The 27,679-nt window shown below is 35.5% G+C and overlaps 1 protein-coding gene across 13 annotated transcripts in view; it reads right to left on the bottom strand.

Moving 5' to 3' along the window:
- Positions 1-6,238: 6,238 nt before the first annotated feature.
- Positions 6,239-27,679, bottom strand: part of LOC309859794 (zinc finger protein 37A-like) — a 44,310-nt gene continuing 22,869 nt past the window's right edge. Inside the window, exons 2-7 of one of the 13 annotated variants that reach the window (XR_014308901.1) lie at positions 25,828-25,942; positions 25,580-25,706; positions 25,236-25,335; positions 24,298-24,426; positions 7,724-7,833; positions 6,239-6,536 (exon numbers count right to left, since the gene is read on the bottom strand). Coding sequence is in view for 5 of the 13 variants with exons in the window: in XM_082720903.1 (XP_082577029.1) it covers positions 7,728-7,833; positions 25,236-25,335; positions 25,580-25,706; positions 25,828-25,893 (399 nt within the window). In the remaining 8 variants the exon portion in view is untranslated. Of the gene's footprint in view, positions 6,537-7,723; positions 7,834-8,414; positions 8,435-23,058; positions 23,100-23,890; positions 24,427-25,235; positions 25,389-25,579; positions 25,707-25,827; positions 25,943-27,679 lie in introns of those variants that run through there. The other 12 variants (XR_014308902.1, XR_014308906.1, XR_014308903.1 and 9 more) reach the window with 12 other exon arrangements.

Here is a 27,679-nt window from a genome sequence, read left to right as displayed (position 1 = left end):
AGAAGAAAAGCTTCATAATACCAGTTTAGCAATGATTTCTTGGGTGCGTCACCAAAGGCAGACAACAAAAAATAGTTAAATTGTAATGTACTGCTTCAAGCTTTTAACTTTTTGTTCATCAAGAACACTATCAACAAAGCAAGCGAATGGGAGAAAATATTTGCAAATCACATATCTGATAAGGGATTAATATCCAGAATATATGAAGAACTCCTAGAACTCAACAACAAAAACACAAACTGCTAAACATTTCTCCAAAAAGATAAACAAATGGGCAATAAGCCCATGAAAAGATGTTCAGCATCACTAATCATTATGTAAGTGCAAATTAAAACCACACTGAGGTTACCACCTTACCACCTTACAACTGCCAAATGTCTAGAGTCCAAAAGACAAGAAACAAGTATTGGTTAAGAATGTGGAAAAAAAGGAGCCCTTATGTACTGTTAGTGGGAATGTGAATTGGTGCAGCCACTATGGAAAACAGTACGGAGGTTCCTCAGGAAATTAAAAGTGGAACTGCCTTATGATCCAGTAATTCCACTAATAAGTATATATAACCAAAGAAAACAGAAACTTTGATTCAAAATGATACATATACCCCTATGTTTACTGCAGCATTATTTACAATGTCCAAATTATGAAAGCAGCCCAAGTGTCCAATGACAGATGAATAAAGAGATGATTGATACACAAACAATGGACTATACCTCAGCCATTAAAAAGGAATGAAATTTTGCATTTGCAACATGGATGGATATAGAGTATTACCTTAAGCAAGGTAAGTTAGTCACAGAAAGACAAATACCATATGATTTCACTTATATATAGAATCTGAAAAAAAAAATTTAACACAAACAAAAAGCAGAAACAGACCCTTAAATACAAAAGGGAGCAGGTATGGCTATGGACAAAATGGAAAAATGGGTGACGGGGAGCAGGAGATTCAGGTTAGTTATGGAATGAATAAGTCATGGTGATGAAAGGGGATATAAGTCAGAGTATTCTATGGTGACAAATGGCAGTTATACTTGTTAGATTTTTCCAATCACTACATTAAAAACCTGAAACTAATATAACATATATGTTGACTATACTTCAATGAAAAGAAAAAAGATCATGCGGCAAAAAGATCATACACAAAATTAGAGTCCCCAAAACTGAAAATCATTGGTCATTTTTCTGGTTCCTCTGGAACTTGAGCTATATTGTCTAGACTCAAATTTAAAAGAGGAACAGAAGAGGAAAGAGATGGAAGGCCTCCTATTAGGTGATGAGAAATATAAGACTGAATCAACCAGATGCTTAAATAGGCCTTCCAAGAAGGGAGACCATAGACCTCAAATTTAGACTTTGTAAGTTGTTTCAAGATAATTACAGTCATTCTAAGTGTATACTCTAGAAGTACTGATGTGTCCAATGTGCACATTTTAAATACCTCTGTTTCTATGATCCAGAGATCATAGCATTTGTTCATTTTTTAAAACAGAGGGCCAGGGTACATGAGAGTGGCCAAGTGGCTAACACGAATTTCCTAGAGCGCTGGTTCCCAGCAAACAAAGCAATCATCAGCTATCATACTCCAGAAGTAAAAAGAATGGGAAAAATCTTAGAGTCTAGCTAAAATAAGGGTGCTTTATGCCCCGTCCTTTTCCTCTTGCTTTTGGGGAAGGGGCTTTGCAGGAGAGGTCAGTACCAAGGCTCATAGAGAGAAGGAAGTTTCTCAGGTTTCTGCTTCTGTAGCTGACATGTGTGATTTCTTCAAGTTACAGATACCACTTCACACCCATTAGGATGGCTCTATTAAAAAAAAAAATGGGGCACCTGGGTGGTTCAGTGGGTTAAAGCCTCTGCCTTCGACTCAGGTCATGATCCCAGGGTCCTGGGATCGAGCCTCATGTCAGGCTCTCTGCTCTGCAGGGGACCTGCTTCCTCCAATCTCTGCCTGCCTCTCTGCCTACTTGTGATCTCTGTCTGTCAAATAAATAAATAAAATCTTAAAAAAAAAGAATGAGGAAAAAAAAAAAAAGCTCAGAAAATACCAAGTGTTGACAAGGATGTAGTGAAACCGAACATTTATTCTTGCTGCTGAGAATGAAAAATGATGCGGCTGCTGGGAGAAACAATATGGTAGTTCCTCAAAAAATTAAACACAGAATCACTATTTGACCCAGCCACTCCATTTCTGGGTATACAACCAAACGAACTGAAAGCAGCAAGATGCAGATACTGGTACACCCATGTTCATATCAGCATTATTTACAACAGTCAAAAGGCAGAAGCAACTCAAGTGTCCATCCATGGATGAATAAACAGAATGTGCTATATACATACAAGGGAAGAAAACGTGGCCAATATAGGCCACAACATGAGTGCACCTTGAAGACATTATGCTAAACGAAGTCACATGCTATGCTAAGTCAGTCACAAAAAGGCAAAGATTGCATGACTCCACTTATATAAGGTGCCCAGAAAAGTTACATACACAGACACAGAAAGTAGAACAATGGTTGCCAAGAGCTCAGAGTAGAGAAAATGGGGGAGCTACTATTTAATGCGTACAACATATCAGTGTGGTAGGAGAAAAAAAAAGTTTTAGGCTGTACAATATGAATGTACCTAAGGCCACTGAAGTATACACTCAGAAATGGTTAAAATGGTAAAGTTTAGTGGCACCTGGGTGGCTCAGTTGGTTAAACATCTGACTCTTCAGCTCAAGTTCTGATCTCAGGGATGTTAGATGGACACTGCATTAGTCTCTGGGTTGGGCATGGAGCCTGCTTAAGACTCTTCCTCTCCCCTCTGCCCCCTCACTGACCCCTCAAAAAAAAAAAAAAAAGAAAAGAAAAATAAAAATTGAAAATGAAATTTTAAAGCCCCTTTCTTTATTTTGATGGTTTATTCTCTTATTTTGTTAGGGCACATGGTCTAGGAATTTCCTAAGAAATGTTGCATGGTAGATATATTTTTTTTCTTATTCTTGAAGGCCTTTCTTTCCTCCTTTTGCACTTGACTAATTGTTTGGCTGGATACAGAACTCTAGGCTGAATGCAGAACTTGTAAAGCGCTAGTCCTCCATCTTCCATCTTTAAATTAGATTCTTAGATTATGAGAAGTTAGATGACATATATATATTCCTAATCCCTCCTAAATGATCCCAAAAGCTTTTGAGACATTCTCATTATTTCTGATATTCTTAAAGAAATTCTGTAATAACTGCCTGGTATTGGCCTGCTTTCATTCGTTGTGCTTGGCACTTTATAGCTTTTTTTCAACCTGGAAACTCAAATCCTAAATAAATTTTCTGGAATATGCCTATATAGGCATATTCTGGTGTACATATGTATGTGGTAAAACATTTCATCCTCTGATAGATATGGCTACTGAGACAATCAGCTCTGGAATCTCACAGACTAGACTCGACCCTCAGCTCACTACTTACCCACTATGGCACTTGGGGAAGTTAACTTCTTTTAAACCATATATGAAATGGGGACAGGATAATTGTAGAGATTTTTAATAAAATGACACATGTAAACAGCTTATACAACTGAAATAATAAAAAATAAGTGTTACCTATTATTAAAATCCTAAAAGCTAGATGGATGCAGATACTATAAACACTGTCAAATCTATCAAGGATCTGCTATTTGTAAGGAAATAAAACTAACAAAAGAAGTGGGAGGCAGCCAATGGGTATAGGCTTTTATTTTTGGGGTATTAAAAACGTTTGGGGACTTGAGAAAGGTGGTGGTTACAAAATACTGGAAAGGTACTAAATGTTAGTGAATTGTTGACTTTAAAATGATTGATCTTATGTTATATAATTTTTGCCACAATAAAGAGAAAAAAAGAAGCAGGAAAAAGAAAGGCAGTGTAAAAGAGAAGTCAAAAGTTGTTGAAATGGAGAATGGAAACAATACTCTTTCCTCTAAATTAGTGTGACACTTTCCTCTATATGCTCTCTTTTTAATTCTTGGAACTGAACAGCCAATAATGATATTGTTGGGAAGACAAACAATTCCTTTTTTATCGGACATTAACACATAAATAAAAGGCTGATTGAGAGATCGACATATAATTAAGAGAAGATTATTTTAAATTTCTTTGGGAAGAATGTATAAAACAGGAAAGTTGGAGGATACACACACACACACACACACACACACACACACACACGAACAAAAAAGCTGATCGTATAGAAGACAATGGATAAAGTCTTTTTTTTTTTAATCACTATGTATCAGAACGCTCAGCTCTAAGCCTTCTCTTATGACAAATATGGGAATCTAACCGCATCTAAAATCTTTCCAATAAAAGGGGAAGTAAATTACTTCCTACTGATTTCAGACTAGGGGGAAATATTGTTACATGCATCTTTCTTCATTTTCAACACTTCCCAAATTGTGCTCCAAGAAACACTATTTTAGAAAGATGCTATTTTAACACAGTACAAAAGAAATGAGAGAAGGGAGAATGAGGGGAAGAAAAAGGAAAAGGAAAGCAGCATATTCGAATCTCATTCTTGGGAGATTTGCAAGGCATAGTAGTGTATTAAAGGTTCTGCAGTAAGAAAGCCAGTTCACGTCTATTAAACCTACATTTGGCTGATTTATTAAGTACAGAACAGTTCTTAAGCTATGTCGGTTAAACACATAATGCATCATTTTGTTAAAGGCTGCTTAGATTTATACCAGATAACATATAAATTAGGGTAATTTCAATATTAGCCCAGGGGGATCAGATTACCACACATATTCAAGAATAATCAATTATCTGAATAAAACATTGTTTCAAATTACCAGCTGGTCAGAGCAAGAGCTTAATGGCAATAAAGGAGGGGAAGAGAAGGTAGGAATAAGAGGAAAAGAAGAAAAAACAATCTGGGAAGAGTTAGCTCTTCATCTTCCTTTGTTGAAATGTCCTTGTCCTGACATGTCAATTCTGATTATTAAGCCTAACATTTGCAGTTAAGATAGTAAAAAATTCCAACTTGGTTCACTTCTCCCCCACTTTCTATTTTTTTACATTAATTCCTAACCCTAGGAGGTAACCTCAAAAGGAGAAGTTAAATATTTGTTACTTGAGTACCTTAAGTATAAAATTTCACATTGCCATAACAACCATATCCCAAAACAGTTTAATACTGCATAATTTAAGCATAAAGGCATTTGCAATTTCAGTTTCTTTTACTCAGAGCAAAGATGTACAACACCAACAAAACCTGAACCTGGAACAATATTTCTTGTTTGGGGGAAAATCATAGAAAAAAACATGGATTTAGAGAAGTAAAAATTCAAATAGATAGGGCAAAGGAAAATCCAAATGGAAATACATTTATGAGAAAACTTGTAAGAAGATAAAAAGACACCCTTTTCATTATCACTTTATCATCTTTGAACCAAAAAGAAATCACTACTGCTTATTACTACTATTTCCCATATTGTGGGAACCAATCAAGGAAATGAATCATTTAGGTATTAGAGACAGCCAATCCCTTAGAGAAGTTAATCCTCTTCTTGGAAATTATTTTATTCATAGGGGAAAAGCTACAGCTACCTTCCTGGTGACTGTTCCTCCTTTTTCTCATAAAAGAAGTGGAGTGGAGTGAGCAAATGAAGCCAACGAAAGCCTCAATAGTCATATATATCCCCAGTCACAAAACTGGAGGGGAGCAGGAGGGCAAGACAAGCCAGGCATGCACGCCCTAGCTATTCTACTCAGCAGATCATTCTTTGTCATTTACAGGCTACCACCCTTGCCAAAGGGTGACAAGATCATTTGGCTAAAGCAACTACTGGCTAAATAACAAACCATACACATAAATCTTTTTAAGGAGTAACAGATTTGAAAAAGACAAAAGCTAGATAAAATAGATACATTAAAGTGGATAGAATAAACTTCAACTTTGGTTACTATTTCACAAATTAAATTTGTGAATCTTAATTCAGTGGCTTAAAGGCAGGAGTTGCAAAGTTGGAAGATGAAAGATCAAAGCACTGGTAGCACAGTATTTTCTTGGTGAGAGTATCAGTCTAAGGTCTGAAAATGAAATGTGCTGATCCAGAAACCGAACTTTATCAGTAACTTAAAGATGATCAATCAGCTTCAGTGACTTATTCACAGTCAGAAGAGAGCAAAGGGAGCAAGCACCCCAGGTAAACCCCACCACAAGGAGGCCCTTACAGTGACCCAAAAACCTGTCCTCTATCCATACTCTTTTTCCACATGAGTACTAATCTGATCTGGTTAAGTAGTACTTGGTTGAATACAGAATTATATAGTAGTAATATAAAACAGATCAACCTGCAAGGTATTTCATCTAGGTCCTAAGGGGGCTTAATAAACACTCCTGCACTTCAGGAGATGCACTGCTCATTTTCCAGATTCTCCATCTCTCTCGATGCAAAATTTACACCCGTCATTCTGTTTTCCATCACCCACTGTGTTTTCTGTAGATGTGTATTATCACTGACTAAGCCATATCAGGCTATTGCTCTCGTGGATCTGATATTATGCATCCTTCCAACTGTGTCCTGCCCAACCATGAGAAGACACATTTATTTCCCTATTTTCAAATTCTTAAACAGTACTTCTGACAGCCCCATGTACCTCTAACTGTAATAAAACTACAAAAAAGTAGTCTGGTTTTTCTGTACTTTTTGTAGATACTGATACTGATTTTAAAATTCTGAACAATTTAAACACAACAACAGTCCAACTGGACACAACTCAATACTGCAAAATGTAAATATATACATTGGTTCAAAGCAAATTGTTAAAAATTAACCACTTAACAAAACAACTTATGGCTAGCTCATAATAAGGGCACAGACAATTCATATACTCAATTATATAAGGATTCTACATTTGCATAATGCTTTACAAAGTGCTCTCCCATTCAAGATAACATTAATTCTAATCAAATATTTAAATTGAAAGTCTCCAAGAAAGAGATTTCTCTAAGAAGATAAACAAAATAATCCAAAATTTTAAACTTTAAAAGCCATTAAATTTTCTGATGTTTACAGTTAATTTTTCATACATATATATTTTTGCTTTGAAATGAGAAAATATATTAAGACTACAACAGAAACAAATTCCTTCTCTCATAAAATAGATCACATATTCTTAGGTTATACATGTGTGAAAATTATTTAAATCAGTCTTGAGAAATACGGTTTCAAGCTGGATAATAATTACACTTAAAAAATCATGCAAGAGACAAAGTCAGGCCTTGGTTTGCCCAGCAATTCCTGTCCAGATCCTCTGTACCAAATTACTTCTTCAAATGCTTAGTATACTTATGCTCCATTATAAACTGTTCTATGTAAAAAATACATGGTATCAGTTATCTCTACCTTAGAATGAATAAATTTAAGTGACTGAATACACTCAAGGATTAAATCTAATCCCCCATTGTGAAATAAAAGACAAAAACCATAGTGTAACTGAATCCAGGACTTAAATTGGTAAGAAGCCTTAAAAGGAATCCAGGAAATCCTATTACATACACCTAACCATGTCAAAGGTTAGTTCTTATCAAATGAGCTGTATCCCATTGAGGTCCATTAAACAAACAAAAAGCAGTTATAGAGCACCAACATAATAAAAAGAGTTCACATCACAAAACACATCATTTTCGAAGACTTAGAAATCTTCTCTAAATGAAAATATAGCATGAATACATCAATATTTGCAACAGAAAATTAAGAGTTCTTACCTTACTACATCATCAATATTGTTCCTGTATACGCCTTCAAGTCTTTCTGCGGGAAACCCCATAGCAATAATGTTGGGATAAATATCTGAGTACTTAAGTTAAGGAAACATCTGAAATATACAACAATGCAAACTACATGTACATTTTGTAAAACATTAGCTGATTATAAAAATCACTATACCTATGCTAGTAAAAGGATGTCAAATGTATTTATCTATAAACCATCATGTGTAATTAAGAAACACAGGTACATTAAATTAATTCCCCCAAAAATTCTCAAAATAATTATATGGCAAAATAATTTTCAAATCTCTTTACCTAGTACATTAAAAGTAAGTACATAAAAATTAAGGAAAAAAGTAACTTCTACATTCACACTATTTAGGCCCACAAACATGAAAACAAAAACCACAGACTATAAATCAGAACTGAAGTTACCTTGGGACAAAAACCAAGTATCAAAAAAAGCTACACAACTTCTCATTTTTCATTGTTACAAAAGGCACCACAGCATAGAGAAAAGTAGATACAATTAAGAATTAGGAAGCCAGGGGCGCCTGGGTTGGCTCAGTGGGTTAAGCCGCTGCCTTCGGCTCAGGTCATGATCTCGGGGTCCTGGGATCGAGTCCCGCATCGGGCCCTCTGCTTAGCAGGGAGCCTGCTTCCCTCTCTCTCTCTCTGCCTGCCTCTCTGACTACTTGTGATTTCTCTCTGTCAAATAAATAAATAAAATCTTAAAAAAAAAAAAAAAGAATTAGGAAGCCAGATTTAAGACCTGGCTTATGCCGCCATCCCGTTGTATAACCTGGACATGACTTCATCTTTCCAGGCTTCAATTTCCTACTCCACAAGATTAGGTTGAGAGAACCACAATGATCTCTTCCAAGTCCTTGGTATTTGTGACTTAGTAATACTGAACTAAGGTAGAAAGTTTTCCTCATTCACCATCAAGGTAATCAACATTTAGCATGCCATTCTATTTATTTATGTTACACACTGTAGTCAGCAAAAAACAAACTTCTGTGCTCCAGAAGAATCTGCATCAAACTAAAAAAACAAAACAAAACAAAAAATACCAACCAATCTACATTTCCATGCATTTGTCAATAGTGGCAGACCTCATTTCTTCCCGAGTACCACTATTCCTCTCTCTAATCTTGTGATTTTTCTGAGATGGACCTTCCAAAACAGCCAAGCTCATCTGCCCCAAGCCTCCCTTCAACACCCTCCCTACCTACTCCTGGACCCCATTTGATCTTCAAGTACAATCCAAAATTCACCAAATCCAGTGCCTTTTTGTAGATCTTTTTTCATCACTTTCAGCTGCTTTCACATTATTGAGTTAATTTTGGTATTATTTTCAATTGAAAATAATTATCAAGTTACTAAAAGCTTTTTTAAATTATTTTTTTTAAAGGTTTTATCCATAGTTATACCACACACTGATTGGACAGACCTAAAAATATTTTAAGGGGAAAAAAAAAAAAAACAGGGTTACCTGGGTGGCTCAGTCGGTTAAGCATCTGCCTTTGGTTCAGGTCATGATCCCAGCATCCTGGGGTAGAGCCCTACATCAGGCTCTCTGCTCAACCAGGACTCTGTCCCTCTCCCTCTGCCCTGCTCATGCTCTTTCACTATCTGTCTCCATCTCTCTCTCTCTCTCTCTCAAATAAATAAAATTTAAAAAATAAAATAAAAATAAAAACCTTTCATTAAAAGAAAAAAGACCACACACTAGCATATACAATATGCTACCTTTTGTACAAAAAATATTTTCTTTTTGGATAAAATGAGTAAGATTTACACACAATTTGCCTGAATCTGAACTTCTCAGCACGCATGTGCATTTGCACACACACAAATGATAACTGAGAAACCAATAAACATGTTTGCTTCATAGAGAAGGGGTGGCAAAGGGGAAAAACATACACTAAAACCAGCAACAAACAAATCGATTAAATATCAAATTGGTAACCAGGAGATAGAGTTTATTTCACAGGAGTTATTTGGCTACCTCAAGTTTACTGTACCTCTTGGTAGGAAGCACTGTAAGAACAAAAAGAACTAAAAAGAGGGGCTCCTGGGTGGCTCAGCTGGTTACACATCTATCTCAGGGTCCTGGAATCGAGCCCCACACAGGGCTCCTTGCTTAGCAGAGGAGTCTGCTTCTCTTCTCCCTGTGCTCATATTCTCTCTCATGCCCATTCTCTTTCAAATCAATAAAATCTTAAAAAAAAAAAAAAAGAACTACAAAGAAACTTTAAACTTCTTCTGCAAGTTTGTTTTTACTATTATCAGTATTGATATCCTCAAGCTTTCTTCTTTATATTGTACAAAAAAATGAAATTTTACTAATGATTTTAAGATTTATGATTATAGGTATAAAATCAAGAAATCAAGTAAAAACCTTAATTAGAAATATCAATATGGCAACAACATGGATGGAACTAGAGTGTATCATGCTTTGCGAAATAAGTAAAGCAGAGAAAGACAACTATCATATGATCTCCCTGATATGAGGAAGTGGTGATGCAACATGGAGGCTTAAGTGGTTAGAAGAAGAATAAATGAAACAAGATGGGATTGGGAGGGAGACAAACCATAAGTGACTCTTAATCTCACAAAACAAACTGAGGGTTGCTGGGGGGAGGGGGTTTGGGAGAAGGGGGTGGGATTATGGACATTGGGGAGGGTATGTGATTTGGTGAGTGCTGTGAAGTGTGTAAACCTGGTGATTCACAGACCTGTACCCCTGGGGATAAAAATATATGTTTATAAAAAATAAAAAATTAAAAAAAAAAGAAATATCAATATGAACTCATGTTTATAAAAATCTATGTTCTCTAGGTCTTTTCACTGAAATGGCCTAAAAGCATATCAATCTTAGCAGCAAACAATCCCTAGATGGACCCAGACTGCATCTCTAGTATTTAATATACTAAAAGGTACTAAACTTGGAACTACAATGGATGCCAGGTCTGTGGCAGGAAGGTACAAGATGAGTCTGGGATACTTTTCTGTGCCAGGAGACAAGGAAGGTACTCAAGAGATAATGATCTCTATCAGACAGATATAGGAGCTAAAATGAAGGACATCCCAGGACCTAAAGCTCTAACAAACTGAGTATCAAAGAAACAATTTAAATGGTAGTAAATTAAACACCCTAAATAAAATTAAAACCCTTGAGTCTATATAAAGACTCTCAAAGGAAAAAAAGAACAAACTATTTTTCATTTATCACCTTTTGAAGTGGCTGTTAGAACAGTTCTTTCTCTACTCTGAAAGTAGAAAAAGGGGGAGATTAAGTATTTATGCTACTTTTCCTGTAGGTGCTGTATTTCACGACAACCAAAGAGCACCATTTCATACAGTAAAGATCTACTTTACAGAAAAACATTGTGTTAATAAACACAAAAGAATAGAACTTTCAAAGTCCTATTTTGCAAACCCTAATAAATTTATGGATTTAGGCAAGGATCAACAACTGGTTTTAAACCAACAGGTTAGTGGATGATGAAGAACTCAACTTTTTTTTCTTAAGAGAGCCAAAGCAACACCACCCAAAATACATTCTGATGTAAGGAGACCAATGTAACTGAACAGCGGGCAGAAAAGACTGCCATCACCCAATTTCAGTGGTCAATCTGGGCATCACCAAGGAAGTTAAGCAGAGATCCTGTAACTTTCTCTGTGATACAATATGAAGGACACAGCATCACCTATGATATCCAAGGTATCTTCAACCTGAGACTCAACCAAGTATTTAGATATAAATTTTAATTTACATTAAATACAAGAGATAGAAAAACAAGCTAAATGACATGAGAATAAACTGGACAAATTCAAAAGGTCTGAAACATATGGCCCAGTCTCTGCTCAAATGTCTTTTTAAAAGGCAAGGAGGGGAGGAATGGATATCCCTTATTTTTAAAAGACTTATGGGTTGGGGTGCCTGGGTGGCTCAGTCGTTAAGCCTCTGCCTTCCGCTCGGGTCATGGTCCCAGGGTCCTAGGATCGAGGCCAACATCAGGCTTCCTGCTCAGCAGGAAGCCTGCTTCTCCCTCTCCCACTCCACCTGCTGTGTTCCCTCTCTCACTGTGCCTTTCTCTGTCAAATAAATGAATAAAAATCTTCCAAAACATTTTTTTTAATAAAAAAAAAAGACTTAAGGATTCTAAGAGCCAAGTTCATAGGTACAATGCTATCTGGATATTGTTCTAGACGAACAAGCCATAAAGAACATTTTTGAGCCAACCAGAGAAATTTGAAAATGATCTGGGCATTATATGGGATAAAAAATGACTGAAATGGAAAAGCACACATTACTGACTAAAAAAAAGGTTTCAAAAGAGAATACACAGCATTATGCCATAATCGAATAAGAATGCATATATACCCAGATAGACATATGTACACAAAAAGATTACAAACTAAGGTACTAAAGGTAATCATCTCTAGGAGGTGGGAATATATATATTTTTCTCATTTTTGTTTTTTATTTTCTGTTGTTGATACAATGCCTGCACTATTTCTGTAACAGATTTTTAAAAATTGTTTGCTTTATAATTACCTCCAGGTCTATTTACCAAGTATCATGACAAAATATTGTTTTGTCCCACGTGACTTAAATTCAGCTCTGTATTTAGTTTTTAAAAAATGATGAATTTCTATCAATATATATATGTATATACACATACATACACACAAATATGTAATGAAAAAAGATTTAAGTAGCATTTACTATGTGGCAATTTTGTCACTTTAAGAATATATAAATTCACCCCCAATCTCAAAGGGTTCTTCTACTATGGAGACTCCAAAACTACTAGGATTATCACACATTACAAATAATAGCTGTCATCTATTATTCTCACCTAAGAAAGTAGTTCCACCTAAAAACATAGCTCACTCAAAGAACTATGTTCAATTATCAAAATATTTTGGGTATTATGTCCGTTCATGAGAAAGAAAAAAAGAGAGAGAGAGACTGGAGGCTCAAATCAAGCCTACAGCAGTAGTAATTCCTGAAAGTGAATAATCTTTACTTTGTAACCCTGTCTAGGGAGCACCAACATATAGAAAATAACACTCAGAAGACAAATGAGGCAGCAGTAGGGACCCAAAGCCGTGGCAGCTTCCACCAATCCAGAATTCCTACATAAAAAATTATAAATAGATATAAGTAAGAAATTTAAGTTGAATTTTTCTGAGCAATGCAACAGCAAAATATTTCTTATTCAAAGTAATAGTAATTACTGCTCCTAATGAACTTTCCAACTGAATGCTTAATTTCAGTAAAGACACTAGTATGATTTTCAGCCTTACAGAAAAGCACAATAATACAATGCCCCTTGAAATCCAGTCATTTTAACCAGGACTAAACTCCAATGTATCCTTCCACTATGAATACTAATAAAGGAATTAAAGTTGCAAAGGACTTGGTTACCTTATTTAAACAAAACCATTTGTTTCTATTTATACATAAATAGGAAGGTTATATACTCATTAAAGTAAACTCAGTTGGCCCCCTTTCATTCACTTAATTATTCAAACACACAGTGAACATTCCGTGCAAGGGGCAGTGAGAGCAGAGGCTAAGTAAGCAAAGACTACTGCACTGGAAAAGTCCCTACTCTGTCAGGAAAGACAGATAGACACACGGACATGCAGCGGTGCCACATGACTTACATTCTACTGAATATAAGACCGAAATATTTTAAGAGATAAAGAGAGAGGGGCTAATTCTAATTAAAGCTTCACATAATAGGTGTTATGTTAGAAAATCCTTAAGAAGTCAGTCAGACACCAGTAGACAGAAAAACAAACAAGCAATCAGAACACTTCAGGCAGGGAACAGAACAGGGATGCGGAAATACATACAACATTAGGAAGCAGCAAGCAGGCCAGTGTGGCTCACACACAGAGCTGTATGGAGAAGGCAGGACAGAAGACTGCATTTAGTTTGAAGGAAGCTGTGAGAGGGAGTTCAATTTAACCAGACATATAAGGAGTCAAAGGCCAGAATCGGCGTGGGGGTCTCTGACAGAGCAACAATCCAATGCTTCCTTTACATAGAATCTAAACATCCAGTCTTCTGAAGGTTTCATTTTTCACAGATCCTCACCTTTCTTATTCACAGTTTGAGATTTTACCCAAGACTTTAACCTCCATCATAAGTTAGAAAGATGCAGAGAACATGTGCCACACTACAGGAAATACATTCCCATTTAATCCTAGCAACCCTACAAGGTAATATTTCCATTTCATGAATGACAAAATTGAGGGTCAAAAAGACTGCATAATTTGCATTAAGTTCCACAGCCAGTAAGTACTGAGTTATGATTCAAACCAGTTAGGTACAAACCCAGCTTTTTATACCATGCTGCCTCATAAAAGATGAAAATTTCCTTATATTTCCAAATCAGTAACAAAAATGTAAAAGCTTCAAAGGAAGCAGGTTAAAATGAAAGTGAATTTACTAATCAAATGTTAAAGCTGAAAAACTTTTAAAAGACAATACAGAATCACTGGAATTTCCAAAACTGAGTAATGAATTATAAGACACATTATTTCTTATGACAAGAATTATACCAATGCATGTCCAATTTGACTTTTTTGCTTCCTAATGTTAAAATTTCTGACATACTTTTTTTGGACAGTTTACCAAATAAAAATAACTGAGAAAACTATATATATATTTCTAATACGGAATAGTGTTAACTTGCAATTACCGGATATACTTTCAAATAGCGAGAGTGTTTCATATGAAATTCTCATCTTATTACTTATATAAATGCTGCGCATAAAGAATTATACTAACTAGATCACTGCAGGAAGCCAAATATTTTTGCCATCTAGTGATCTACTCGCAGGCAATGTGGCAACATGGTCAAGAACATATGCTCCGGGCACCTGGGTGGCTCAGTGGGTTAAGCCGCTGCCTTCGGCTCAGATCATGATCTCAGGATCCTGGGAAGAGTCCCGCAAGGGCACTCTGCTCTGCAGGGAGCCTGCTTCCTCCTCTCTCTCTCTCTCTCTGCCTGCCTCTATGCCTACTTGTGATCTCTGTCAAATAAATAAATAAAATCTTAAAAAAAAAAAAAAAGAACATATGCTCCAAGAGCCAAGATGCCTGGATTTGAACTCTAGCTTCACTTACTAAGTCATCTTTTGCAAGTTACCCATCTTCAGTTCCCTGTGTAAAATGGGACTGGTAGGAGATAACATTTTCTTTTCTTCTCTGCTTAATTTTTATTCAAGCTTTTATTTAAATTCCAGTTAGTTAACATACAGTATAATATTAATTTCAGGTATAGAAATTAACCAGGTGTAGAAATTAACTGCATGTAGTTAACTCTATACTAACTAACTGGAATTTAAATAAAAGTTTAAATTAAAAATTAAACAGAAAAGAAAGTGTTACCTTCATTAAAAAAAAAGTACTTATCACATAGGGTTGTGATAAGGATTAAATGCATTAACCTATGGAAAACAACTAGAACATAGTGATAGCTGTCTATCAGTTAAACAAATGGGACAGACCTATACCATTAGGGCTTACTGTAACAATTTGGGTATTTTTTTTTTCCAATGACACTCTTTACTGAATAACCTAATCCTTCTAAAGAGCATTAAAGTCTAACAGAAACCTTAACTCTTTGAAATCTTGACTATAGCAATTTGCCTTTTAAGTATTTAACTTCAGAACAAATGTAAAATATTCCCAAATTTCCCAAAGGGAACAAAACAAAAGACTGCTTTCCCCTTGTTATCAGTGGCTACATGAAGTAAGCAGAGAGGTAGAAGGAATTTCTGTTGGCCCTCAGAGGGACAGCTACCATTGCTATGGCAGATCTGCAGACACAGACAAACGATGTTCAGTACATGACCTTTCACCCCACCTCTATGCAAACATGCTCAGTTTGTTTTGTTTTAAATCAGGTATAATTTACATACAATAAAATACAAGATCTTAAGTGATTCATTGATGAGTTTTGATAATCATATATATCATGTTAGAGAGTCTTGATTCAAGTGCTGCAACAATCCCATCTCAAACATAGAATGCTGACTGCAAGAAAGAAAATAATAAATGGTAATTAAGTTCTAAAGCCTGTCCACAGAAGTCAATTTCACCAATAACAGAACTGACACACTATAAAATGATGCAGCTAGTATATGAGCTAACTCAATTTTTACTGGTTGTTCTTAACATCCAATCCTGACTTAAAACACTTAAAAGGATATTCTAAGTTACACCAAATTAACAAAATGCCTTTAGAAAAAAGCATGTGAGCTGAGATTTCATATTTACCTTATCTCAAAATTTTACTTGTACCCAAATTAATGTCATTTGCACTACAAATTTAACTAGAATTTTCAAATAGAGAATAACCAAAAATAGCTCCTTAAGCCTTATTTTATGTGTCCCTGAATATAGACAGTCTTATTTTAAGTACAATTATTAAAAATAAAGCACTTCTGAAGTTTCTTTGTAGTATTACTCAACATAATATATAGATATACTTATCCCCAAACAAGTTATAAACTAAAATACCAGTATACAGTACTAGTATTCAAACCAGTAACACCTTTTTTCTGCCACAATTATTTTAAGAAAAATTACTTCCACAGATCACATATAAGTTATTTTAAAAATTCTAGTTAACTGGAAGCAGTAACATACATGGAACGCAGATGGCAAATAGAAAGTGACATGTAGATTACAGAGGTAGTGATCAAAAAGCAGTAAGAGCAAACCTGAAGTTGCCTAGCTCACAGGAGGAACTGACGTTGAGCTGAATCGGCAGCAGGAATGAAGGAATAAAATCAGACTAACAAGAGGAGACAAGAAGAATCGAAAGCTAGTTAGTAAATACCAAGACTGCACCATTTAATTCTATTTTCCAGGAATTTCTGGAGCTTTTCCCCTGCTTTCTGTCAGGGCTATCAACCAACAGATGCTTAAGGATCAGGTGAGGGGAAAAAAAATTCAGCCACTGATTCATAAGCTACATCAGGTCTACATTTTTTTCCCAACAAATTTTAACAAGTTTAAAATTAACGAAGAGTTTCCAGGTATGTCACAGTTATATCCATATTAGCAACTTCACTAATCAAATTATGCTTTAAACAACTGCCACTCATAGACTTATATGGGAGTCTCATTTAATGCAAGATTTTTTATTTCTGACTAGGTATTCTTTTTCTCTATTAAATGTGTCAAATGTTTGTATCTGGTTTCTAAATTGAAGATTCATATTGGTAGGAAAGCAGAAAAAGGAGATGCTGATTTTTCCAGTTGATAAAGTGCTAATTGCATTATTTGAGAACAATTTGTCCTAACATATAAAGCATATAAATATTCCTGTACAGAGCAAATTAATGCTGCCTAAAATCTGATTTTATAAAGTGAAAAGGGTGCGTAAGCACCAAAGCCTAAACTACAGAAATATTAAAAATATTTCTCAAAAAAATACAGAAAACTACAGAAATATAAAAAATATTGCTCCAAAAAAATTGGGGATTTTTAAGAATAAAGTATAGTGGTCAGAAACAGCACAGGACACAGGAACATTTGTTTAAAAATTCCCAAGGTGCCAGGCCTGCACAAAATACTTCATGCATAATGTCATTTGTTTGTTTGTTTATTTTTATTATGTTATGTTAGTCACCATACAGTAAACCATTCGTTTTTGATGTAGTGTTCCATGATTCATTGTGCATAGTGTCATTTACTAAATAGAAGACCAAAGTTCCATTCTCAGCTTTGCAACTTAAAAGCCTATGACTGCAGGTAAGTTACTAAGTCTCTGGGCCTCAAATATTTTTGTTTCTTTTTTCTGCAAAATGATGATCCTAACACCTGATGTAATTTCTTTATTGGTTGTTTCAAGGATCAAATGCGGTATCTGGAAATATCTTTAAAACTATAAACTGTAAAGGGCTATTAGAATTGTAATAAGAAGCTGTTATGATTTGAGGTTGCATGGACTAGAAATATCCTGTTATTTAATTTTAGTTTCAATGTCTCATTACAAGGCAACTCAATATGATGTTTTTATAAAAAAATTATAAAAGAAAAGAATTCCAATATATTCACTTAAATCCACTTTAACATAAATTTTAGGTTCCTTTTAACACTTCTAAATTAGCTGCCCACAATGGCAAACCAGAAAGGAAAACTGACTGCCAAGTAATTTATGAGCTCTACTGGAGCTTTCTATTCCTCCAAACAATTAGGACCTCACAACTTCCTCTAAAATTGTTACATTATACCAACTTGCCTTGACTGAAGAGTTTATACACATTTTTGCTTTGAAAAGTTTAGATGTCACTATGTGGAGTTCTTTTTGTTGCTGTTGTAGTTTCGTTTGTTTTAAGCAGGCTCCATGCCCAGCACAGGGCTTGAACTCACAAACCGGAGTTTAAGGGTCCCATGCTCTACCAACTGAGCCAGGCTTAGATCTTACTTTCTGAAGGAAAATACCACATTCTTCAAAGGTAACATCAAGAATTGCTAGTAATTCTTCTACTTAGTAGCAATACCATAAATTGGTTCATTTGGCACAAAATCTGCAATCTGTAACAAAGAACTATGAAACTGTTTTACCTTTTATTCCAGAAACCCCACTCTAACAATGTGCACTAAGAAAACAATGTAAACTATGCAAGGATAGTCACAATATGCTGTTTTTAAAGGGAAAAAAATGGAAATAACCCTAACACAGCACAGTAAGCAATGCCTGATATTTAGCCCAATGAAATGCTACCTATATAGCTTTAAAAATGACAAATACCCACTGACAGATTAAAAATTAAGCTGTGAATACCTAAGAATGTAATTATGAGCATAAACACATTAACACAGAGGGAATTATAATTTCCAGTGACAAATACCTGACACAGAATCAACTTCTTCTATTCTTTAAATTGAAGATTACAGTTTTAAACAAATACTTTTTAAAGGAACAATCAAGGCCCTCTGAACTTTATTTAAATGTAAGCAAACCAGAACCACAGAAAAATATCTAATCAAGTCACTGATAATGCTAGCAATGCTCTAAAACCCAAAGTACAATTCTTGTGTGTATTAGCTAAGGGATTATTCCTCTCAACAAATTTAATCAATTTTTCTTCAGAGCTGTTATGAAATAATGTATCTACAACTGTTCAAACCTACATCTGTGAATCTCTAAAATTTAAGTTGCCCAACTAACTGGTTTTAACGAGCGTAAGAAACAATTACCTCCTTCCTAGCTCTCTGGATGAATACGATAAGGCAGATTTCCTGTTTCAGAACTCTGCTGCTGTTAAAATACACACACGTAAACCCCGCCCCCTCCCTGCCATGGTTCTGCTCCCACTAACAAACATCCAAGATTGACTACCAATGACAAATCAAATAAAACATGGTTGTAACTTACAGAACAACTTTCAGAAAGATCATCAGTCCAATATGCATTAGATATACTTGTCAGCATTATATACCTGAACTATAAGCCAAATGCTAACCTAATTTTCTACAGCAAAATCATAATAAAGTATATGAAAAATTAAAAAACTTAAAATTATGACATCAATCCAGCATTATTGTAAAGTACATAAGAGTGTATCTTTTATGCTCTAATCTTTATATTCAGTGTTAGGTTTATGGTACTTCTGTAGTTCATTTCATTATAAAAGCCATGCTTTTTATCATTTAATTTACCAGAGATAACTATCTAAAACACTAGGTTTGGGCTGCTCTTTAAGGTCACCAACTTCCACAGAAAGAAAGACATTCCAACAGGTAAGACAAAAAAGATGATAAGGGATGTATCAATAGTTTGAGAACAAAGGCCTAATAATATTTAGTGCAAATTTACTCAATACTAGTAAACTACATTAAAAAAAAAACACAACAGATTCCAACTTTTCCAACTCTATTGATCTTTTAGATGCAGCCGTGCACAAATTTCCTAATGTTCGAAACTACTACACATACATAATACGAAGGAAAAAAGCTCAATACAAAACATATCGCCAGCAAGTGGGTTTTCATTTTCCTACTAATTAAGCTAAAACTGTAAAATTTCTAAATTTACTTCTATCAAATTTACCTTTCAATGAAACCACTGCTAATTTGAACCATTTTAATGGAAGAAAGCTCCAAACAAGTGTGTGCTAGGCTGCTTCATTTTATATTTGGCTTTAATATAACAGACCCAAATCTCTTTATTTTATATCTAAGCCAGGACATCATCTAGAAATGACTTGCTTTCTTTTTTTTTTCCCCCAAGTGGCAAAAATAGTTTTGCCTAACTGCTGTATTTTAATCCTGGAAGGGTTTATACTAATATAAACTAGAAATACAGGTCTACTTTAAAATATTAAGGCACAGATATTGGCATTTATTACTACATTAACAAGAATCATATTACTGATTTTATGAAAACTGCCTTGGTTCCAATACTGAAAAACATGATTTATATTCTCACTGAGGATATTTTTATCATTATATCAACTTTATAATCACTTTAATAAGTGGATCATCAAAAAAAACCTCTGAAATTACATATACTAAAATACTAGCCAAAATTCATATTTTCAAGTTTAGTAATATGCAGATTTAAATATACTAAAAAATATGAGAGCAAGTCTACATTGCTTGGTTTGAAAAGGCAGTACTTTTAGTTTTAGTCAGCTACCCATAAATGCTTGTTCCTAAAGCAAGTATCATTTTAGTATAAATCCAATTATCACAATTGGGGGAAAAAAAGCACAATTACTAATCAATTAGTTGTGGAACCTTCATATGCAAAGGAGAATATACAGAAATACTTCGAAAATTAGTAAGCTGAAACATGAAAGATAAAAAGGGAGATAACACTGTCAACCAAAAAACTGTTTAAAAACATAAAAAGGTCAACATACAGAAAAACAAAAATACCAACAGTTAGATGGGAGGGACAGAAATGAAAACAAGGGAAAGGAGCTCATAACAACTCACATCTTTTAAATACTATTAGGCAAACAAAACAGGTAAAGACTGAATATTTGGATAAAAATCTCACCTACATACATGCTTCCTCACTTCATATAAGAGACAGAATTTACACACATATTATCTGTTTATCCAAAAGGGCACCATTCTCTTCATGACCTACCACTCAGACCCGAACAAATTCTATAAAGTGATGCTTGTCAAACAATCTACTTTCAACAGACATGAGTTTTAAATTGGCAAGATGATTCTTACACAAAAAATAGAGGCCCTAAACACAAAGTTAGATCCTATCTACACTGAAATAGTATGCCTGATCATATTAATCATTTGGCATAATAAACTTCTCAGTAAAAATATCAATAAATAAAGTAGATTAAAACTAATCAGACCCTATTAAGCCCAATATGCAATTTTAAAGACATCTATCCAACCTGGCAACACCAGTTCTTGGGGTGGGGGAGGGAGGGTGTGAAAAGGAATTATGTTACAGAAACAACTTATATATTGTAGCTTGAAAAAGCAAAATTTTAAATGGGAAAAATCACTTCACAGCAGAAAGACAAGAACTGAGTTGTACAGGAAAGCAGAGGACCTGAAAAATATTTAAAGCAAATATTTAAGGAATACATATTAAATCAGTTCCCTGATGAAGTTCCATAATAATGAATTTCTATATATCAACTTTTAGGAAAATTACAGCTTAAAACTATCAAAATCTCATATAACTTAATATCTCAAGATAAAACATGGTGTTCCCACTTAAATATCCAAATAATCTTGTAAAACTAACTGACTAAAAGCCAGACTTCCATTACATAAGCTTTAGTTCTCAACCAATATCTTCACATTTTATAAGAAAAATATAAACACTGCAATTTGGTATTGGTCTTTAAAGACTATAATTAATAGATGACTCCAAAAAACAGAAATGCCAAAACCACTCATATCACTAGATTATCTTAACTTTTTCCTGTATTTGAGTAACAGATGGCAAACCTTAGTTCTTGGACACTACACAGTAATCACAATCTGTGTGACCTTTTCAGTATTAAAAAGAATCCAAATAGCCTTAATAACCAGCACGTGAGTGTATTTTACAGTATTATCTATAATCCTGATCATAGTGAACAGAAACTAGATATGCAAAAATGCATCAGACTTTTTGGTGTGCCGATTCTTATTTTCCATAAATTTCCTACAACTAGCCCACGAAAACTATCCAGATGTCAGACTGCTTCTTCAGTTTTCAAAAAACATAGATGCACACATTTACAAAGTATTTTTACCATTACTTCATTTCCATTAGTACCAAAAAGGTATATAGTATACCTAGATCAAAATTTCCTTATGCTTATTGAAAGAATTTTATCTCATTTAAAAAATGTTACTCTAACAAGTAATTTTGTTTAAAAAAAAGAAGAGTTTGTTTCTTCCTCAATACTTTTGTTCTAAGTACATGAATTAATACATTTGCTCAAGACATCATTTAGCTAATAAGGTTAAAATTATCTCCCTGTTTTAATACATGACTCTTAAAAATAAACTCTGTAATAAATAAATAAATAAATAAAATGGAACACTAATGGGCAACTAAAAGGAATGAACCATTGATACAATAACTTAGATGAATATTCAAGGTGTTATGTCGAGGGAAGGAAACTAATCCCAAAGTGACATACATACAAATCTATGTAACATTTGAACTGACAGTGGCAAAGCGCACAGGAGTGAAGAGGCTGTGGTTATAAAAGGGCCAACAGTAGAGGTCCTTATGATAATGGAACTATAGATTATTTTGACTATGGGGCAGATACGCAAAAGATACACAAGTGACAAAGTTGTACTGTACTAAATGTATGCAAACAAATGAAGAGAAGAAAAACTGGAGAGATCTTTCTTAGGCCCCAAAACTTTATCAATGTCAATATCCTGGATATGATATATATATTTTTTCTGGATATGATATTTATACAACAGTTTTGCAAAATGTTACCATTAGTGAAAACTGGGTGAACTGTTGCCAGGACTTGCATATATCGTTTCTTAAAAGTGCACTGGAATCTGTAGTCATCTCATAAAAAGAAGTATTTCAATTTAAAAAATTAGCAAGATGGTAGTTCAACTAAGAACTTGCTCCAAATAAGAGCATTAAAATAGAAGCTAGCGATGATCATCCCAGGACCCTGGTATCATAACCTGAGCCGAAGGCAGACACTTAATGACTGAGCCACCCGGGCGGGCCCTGAAGAGATTTTTGCCAGTATGTATTCATCCTTGTAGTTCTTCCAATTTGCTTTCTTTACTGTAATTATATTTTCTGTTCTCCTTTCTCAGTTTGACACCTTGCCATGGGTTTGCTATTCCCTTATTAATATCCTTCTTAAATACCTGTATCACAGAGATAATTAATTCAATTAGTACACCCTTTGGAAACTCATGATTTAATATTTGGTCACATAATTTACCTACTTTATGACTACTTTGATCAGATGACAATTCTATCACCAACTAGCTTTCTTCCCAATACTTTTCACCCCTTTTTTCTCATAATCGTTTTGCATGCATTTGTGCTGGTTCCTTTTCCATTACTTGGGCTAAAAGGATGAGAGCTTTTCAAGGAAGACCACACTGCAAAAGGTTTACTTGAGAGATGGAACAGAGTCATCCCTTAGGCTAGAGGGGTAATGCATTATGAACAAGTGTTCAGCACATGTGTTGGTCTCAGTTTACAGATCAACAAGGATGTGCCTTCCTTCCTCGTTGGAACAGTCTCCACAACAGCTTACTCTCTTGGTCATCACAGAGCCAGCTCACTGGGGCTGGCATTGCTGCAGCTCCAAATTGAGGAAAACCAAGTGTTGGGCTCATTTCACAGAAACAAGCCCAGAGGCCGAACTGGGCCCATGGAGGCTCCGACTTCCCCAGCATCTGCCTAGGCCAACTGTCTGATGCAATCCAGGAAAGAAAGGTAGTTAAAACTCGACAGAACAGTTTCATCTGAGAGAGAGGAACAAGACAAAAGACCACATCCTTTTCCCTTCCACCTTTCTGACCAGCTGCTCTGGCACAAAGTGGTTCACACTGAGACTCGGAACATATCCTGCTAGTCTGAACAATCAGATGTGCTAATTACAAAGCTACAGTCAACGAGGTAACCACCCCCCTGAGCAATCCCCTCCTCCTAACCAGCCTTACCGTCCCCCATGCTTCCCTCACTTTTGTAGAAGGTCTGCAAATCCCGATCAACCGTTGTCAAGTAAGTTTTTGCATCAAATTCTATGTCAGAGGAGTACCCGCTAAGATGGCATGTAAGATTATTTCTGCACATTTAGTGTCTATGAGGTGGTTTTCCCTCATGTACAGTCTCTCTTGCACCATCATGGAAACAGGGCTACTGAAAAGTGTGGTTTGTGCTTCTACACTTCAGTACGTCTCCTTTGCAGAACGAAACTGTCTCCAAGGGAGCTCAGCTATCTAGTTCATGGCACCGTTGTTCATGGAAGTTTTAGGTGTGGATGTGCTCTGTTCATGAGAAGCGCACTGCCAGACCCCGTGCGCATCAGAAATGCTTTTGTTTTCTACCCACCTGCTAACACACACACGTTCCTTGATCCATCATCAGCTCTGCTGCAGGTACACTTGCACTGATTTGGGATTTCAGATATCCACTAATGTCATAGAATGAAGCTTGTCTTGCTCACTTCCCTTAGTGCTTCTGGATGATTTGCAGACAAAGGCAGAAAACGCTGACTTTATACATTTTTCTTCAAGAAGTTCATTTTGTCTATGAAAACCATCTTAACTCAGCTACAGGACACCACATTCTCTGTTTCCACCTTCTCTCCAGACTGTTCCTTCTCTTCTTCTCATTTTCATGACTTCTAAACATTAGTGTCCCAGGGGACAGCTTTCATTCAGACCTCTCAAATTTGTTCATTCTTACTTCTGAGAGGTGGTTACCTGATCCCTTAGCTTCAAATACTAATTTTATAAAAACTTTAAATACTACCATAAGTTGATAATTTCCAAGTAAGTATCTCCAACCTGGGGTCTTCCCTATATCACCTCTGCTCATACAACCAAATGCTTATTCTTATTCCCATGTAAACCTGTGCATTTTATAATCATTTCATTCAAGTTGATATCATCCAAATGCCTTCCTGAATGCCTTCCTTTTCTCAAGTATTACATTTCATTATTTCAATTTATAACTTCCTTGCTATTTTGTTGACATACTATGTATATAGTATGTGTATGTGTGTACCTATTATGTATATTATGACATATTATGTGTATAGTATGTGTATGTGTGTTTATGTCTTTTCTTTCCCTATCAGAATGTAAGCTCCATGAGGTCAGGAACAAATTCAGTTTGATCATGTGTTTCAGCACCTAAAACTTGAGTGAGGCACAGCAGGTACCCAGTATTTGTTAAATGTGAAAACGAACATATAAGCAAGTACCTGAGAATAAAAACAATTCATACCATGTCACCTAGTGTCCATCTGTTTAATACATACTGACTCACCTGGGTAGCTCTGACTTGGGGACTCTTCCTCTAGCATCCATGGCTGCTCTCCTTGCTCCAACTTCAGGATCACTTCTGGTTTAGGGATGCAACACGCTGTAATTGGGAAATGACATGGGAATTCGGCGAGGCTCATGGGCTTCAGGGCCCTTGAAGAAGACAGAAGATGAAGCTTCAGGGGCCAATTACAACACTTCATTCTTTACAGTGATTCAACAATCCTTCTGCTTAATACTTGGAATCTCAAACTTAAATATCATTAAACTCAACAAAGCTTCTACAGGTGTCAAACCAAGAATGGAAGTGCGTACTAGGAGTCTACACGAGAAACAATCCTTACCCACTGAGACAAGGTGGCTATAGTTCTCCAGCATCACCTCCCTGTACAGGGTCCTCTGAGCAGGGTCCAGATGCTGCCACTCCTCCTGGGTAAAGCCCACAGTCACATCCGCAAATGATAAGGATCCCTGAAACAGCACATTTGTGTTCAAATTTAAGTAATCACAATGGGAAGACATGGAAAAGCTGTCGAAGAACTGTTACGGAGTTCACTATTCACAATCAGAAGATGTGTTCTGGCATGCCTACCTTTGTACTTGGTTGGAGGAGAAAGCATGGCAGACATTCCTCACCAGTGTGATAAATTACCGGCATCCCATCCCATGTGCCTACATGCCATAAAGAACTCTGCTACCTTGAGAATCTGAAAACCAATAAAACCATATCACTGTTCTCAAGGAGCATATAATCTGACAGACACAAGCATGAAGCATCCAACTACCATGTAGCATGAAATCCTACTACAGTAAAACAGGTGCAAAGTAGAGTGAGATTACAGAAGGGAGAAAAGTTCTATTCCTGCTATTAGGGCAGGTTTCACTGATAACATAGTATCATTCATGAGCCTGGGCCAAGAGCATAACTATGCACACTTCTAAAATATGGAGTTAAGGGGCACCAGTTGGTTAAGTGTTTGCCTTTGGCTCCGGTCATGATTTCAGGGTCGTGGGATCGAGCCCCATGTCAGGCTCCCTGCTCAGTGGGGAGTCTGCTTCTTCCTCTCCCCCTGTGTGTATGTGTTCTCTCTCTCTGTCAAAGGAATAAAAATCTTTTTAAAATGTAGTTAAAGGAGTCAGTGAACACACAGGAAAGGACTGCTGGGACTATGTTCACATAAAGAGCTACAGTCGTCTTCAGGGAAAATGCTATTTAATAATTCTGAACATAACTCCCGTAGGACGGAGTGTCCAAAATGTTTGGTTACTGTTCCATGTAGAAAACCTTTTTCTTTCTTTCTTTTTTTTTTTTTTTAGGAAACCCTTTTTTATAAACAGTAAACTTACAATGTCAATTTATATATTAAATTCCATTATTGTTATTTTTCCTAAGTCACTTTTATTTTTTCAGATGAATATATTTGGCATGTAACATTGTATAACTCTGATAGGCTTATATACTGTAACGATTGCCAATGTAGCTGTATTTATCGTATTACATAATTACAGCACATTAGTGTGTATATCCATTTCACTGTATACCAGATTTCTTCATTCTTCTTTTTATGGATTACAATAAATCTAGGGAGATACCCAATATTTTCTTGCCATAACTGAACTGACTGTCTTATAAAGTTCATAGCTTTTATACCACCCATTTATAAAATGACCACTGTGGAAAATATAGCAAGAAGAGAGACATATCATTCCCAGGTTATCAAAACAAACAGCTAATCAATGTTCATGTCATACACTAAAAATTGATTACTAGGAAAAACAAGACTATTTTCCAGAAATGTATAAGGTATTATTGAGAAAACAAAACACAAAGAATACCTAAGTAAATGAATATACTATATTCATGGCTTGGACAACTTAATATTACAAAAATATCTCATTTCTCCACAAATTGGCCTATAGATTCAAGACAATCAGAATTAAAATCTTAGCAGATATTTTTGTGGAAACTGATAACTTTACTCTCAGACTTACATAGAAACTTGAATGGCCAAGAATAACCAAAACTACCTTGGAAAACAGAATGGATAAACTCACACTAATTATACAGGCAGAATCTAAGATGATGACCTGCAATGGATCCAACAACGTGACATAAACTCCTCTTAAATGGAAGAGACTTAAGTCCCTGTGATTGTGATACATTCTACAACAAAACAGATTTTGGACGTATAAATGAAATCCTTTAATCAGTTGACTTTGGTCTAAAGGGAAGAGTTACTTGGGTGGGCCTGACCTAATCATGTGAGTCTTTTATTAATTTATCTTAAATATTTTATTTATTTGAGAGAGAGAGAGAGAGAGAGAGAGAGAGAAAGAGAGCGCATGAGCACACAAGCAGGGTGAGGGGCAAGGAGCCCAACATGGGACTTGATCTCAGGACCCCGGGATTCTGACCTGAGCCAAAGGCAGAAACTTAACCAACT

The sequence above is a fragment of the Mustela nivalis genome (genome assembly GCF_964662115.1).
Source record: "Mustela nivalis genome assembly, chromosome: 2".
Classification (NCBI taxonomy): domain Eukaryota; kingdom Metazoa; phylum Chordata; class Mammalia; order Carnivora; family Mustelidae; genus Mustela; species Mustela nivalis.
This window is presented reverse-complemented; position numbering and strand designations above follow the sequence as displayed.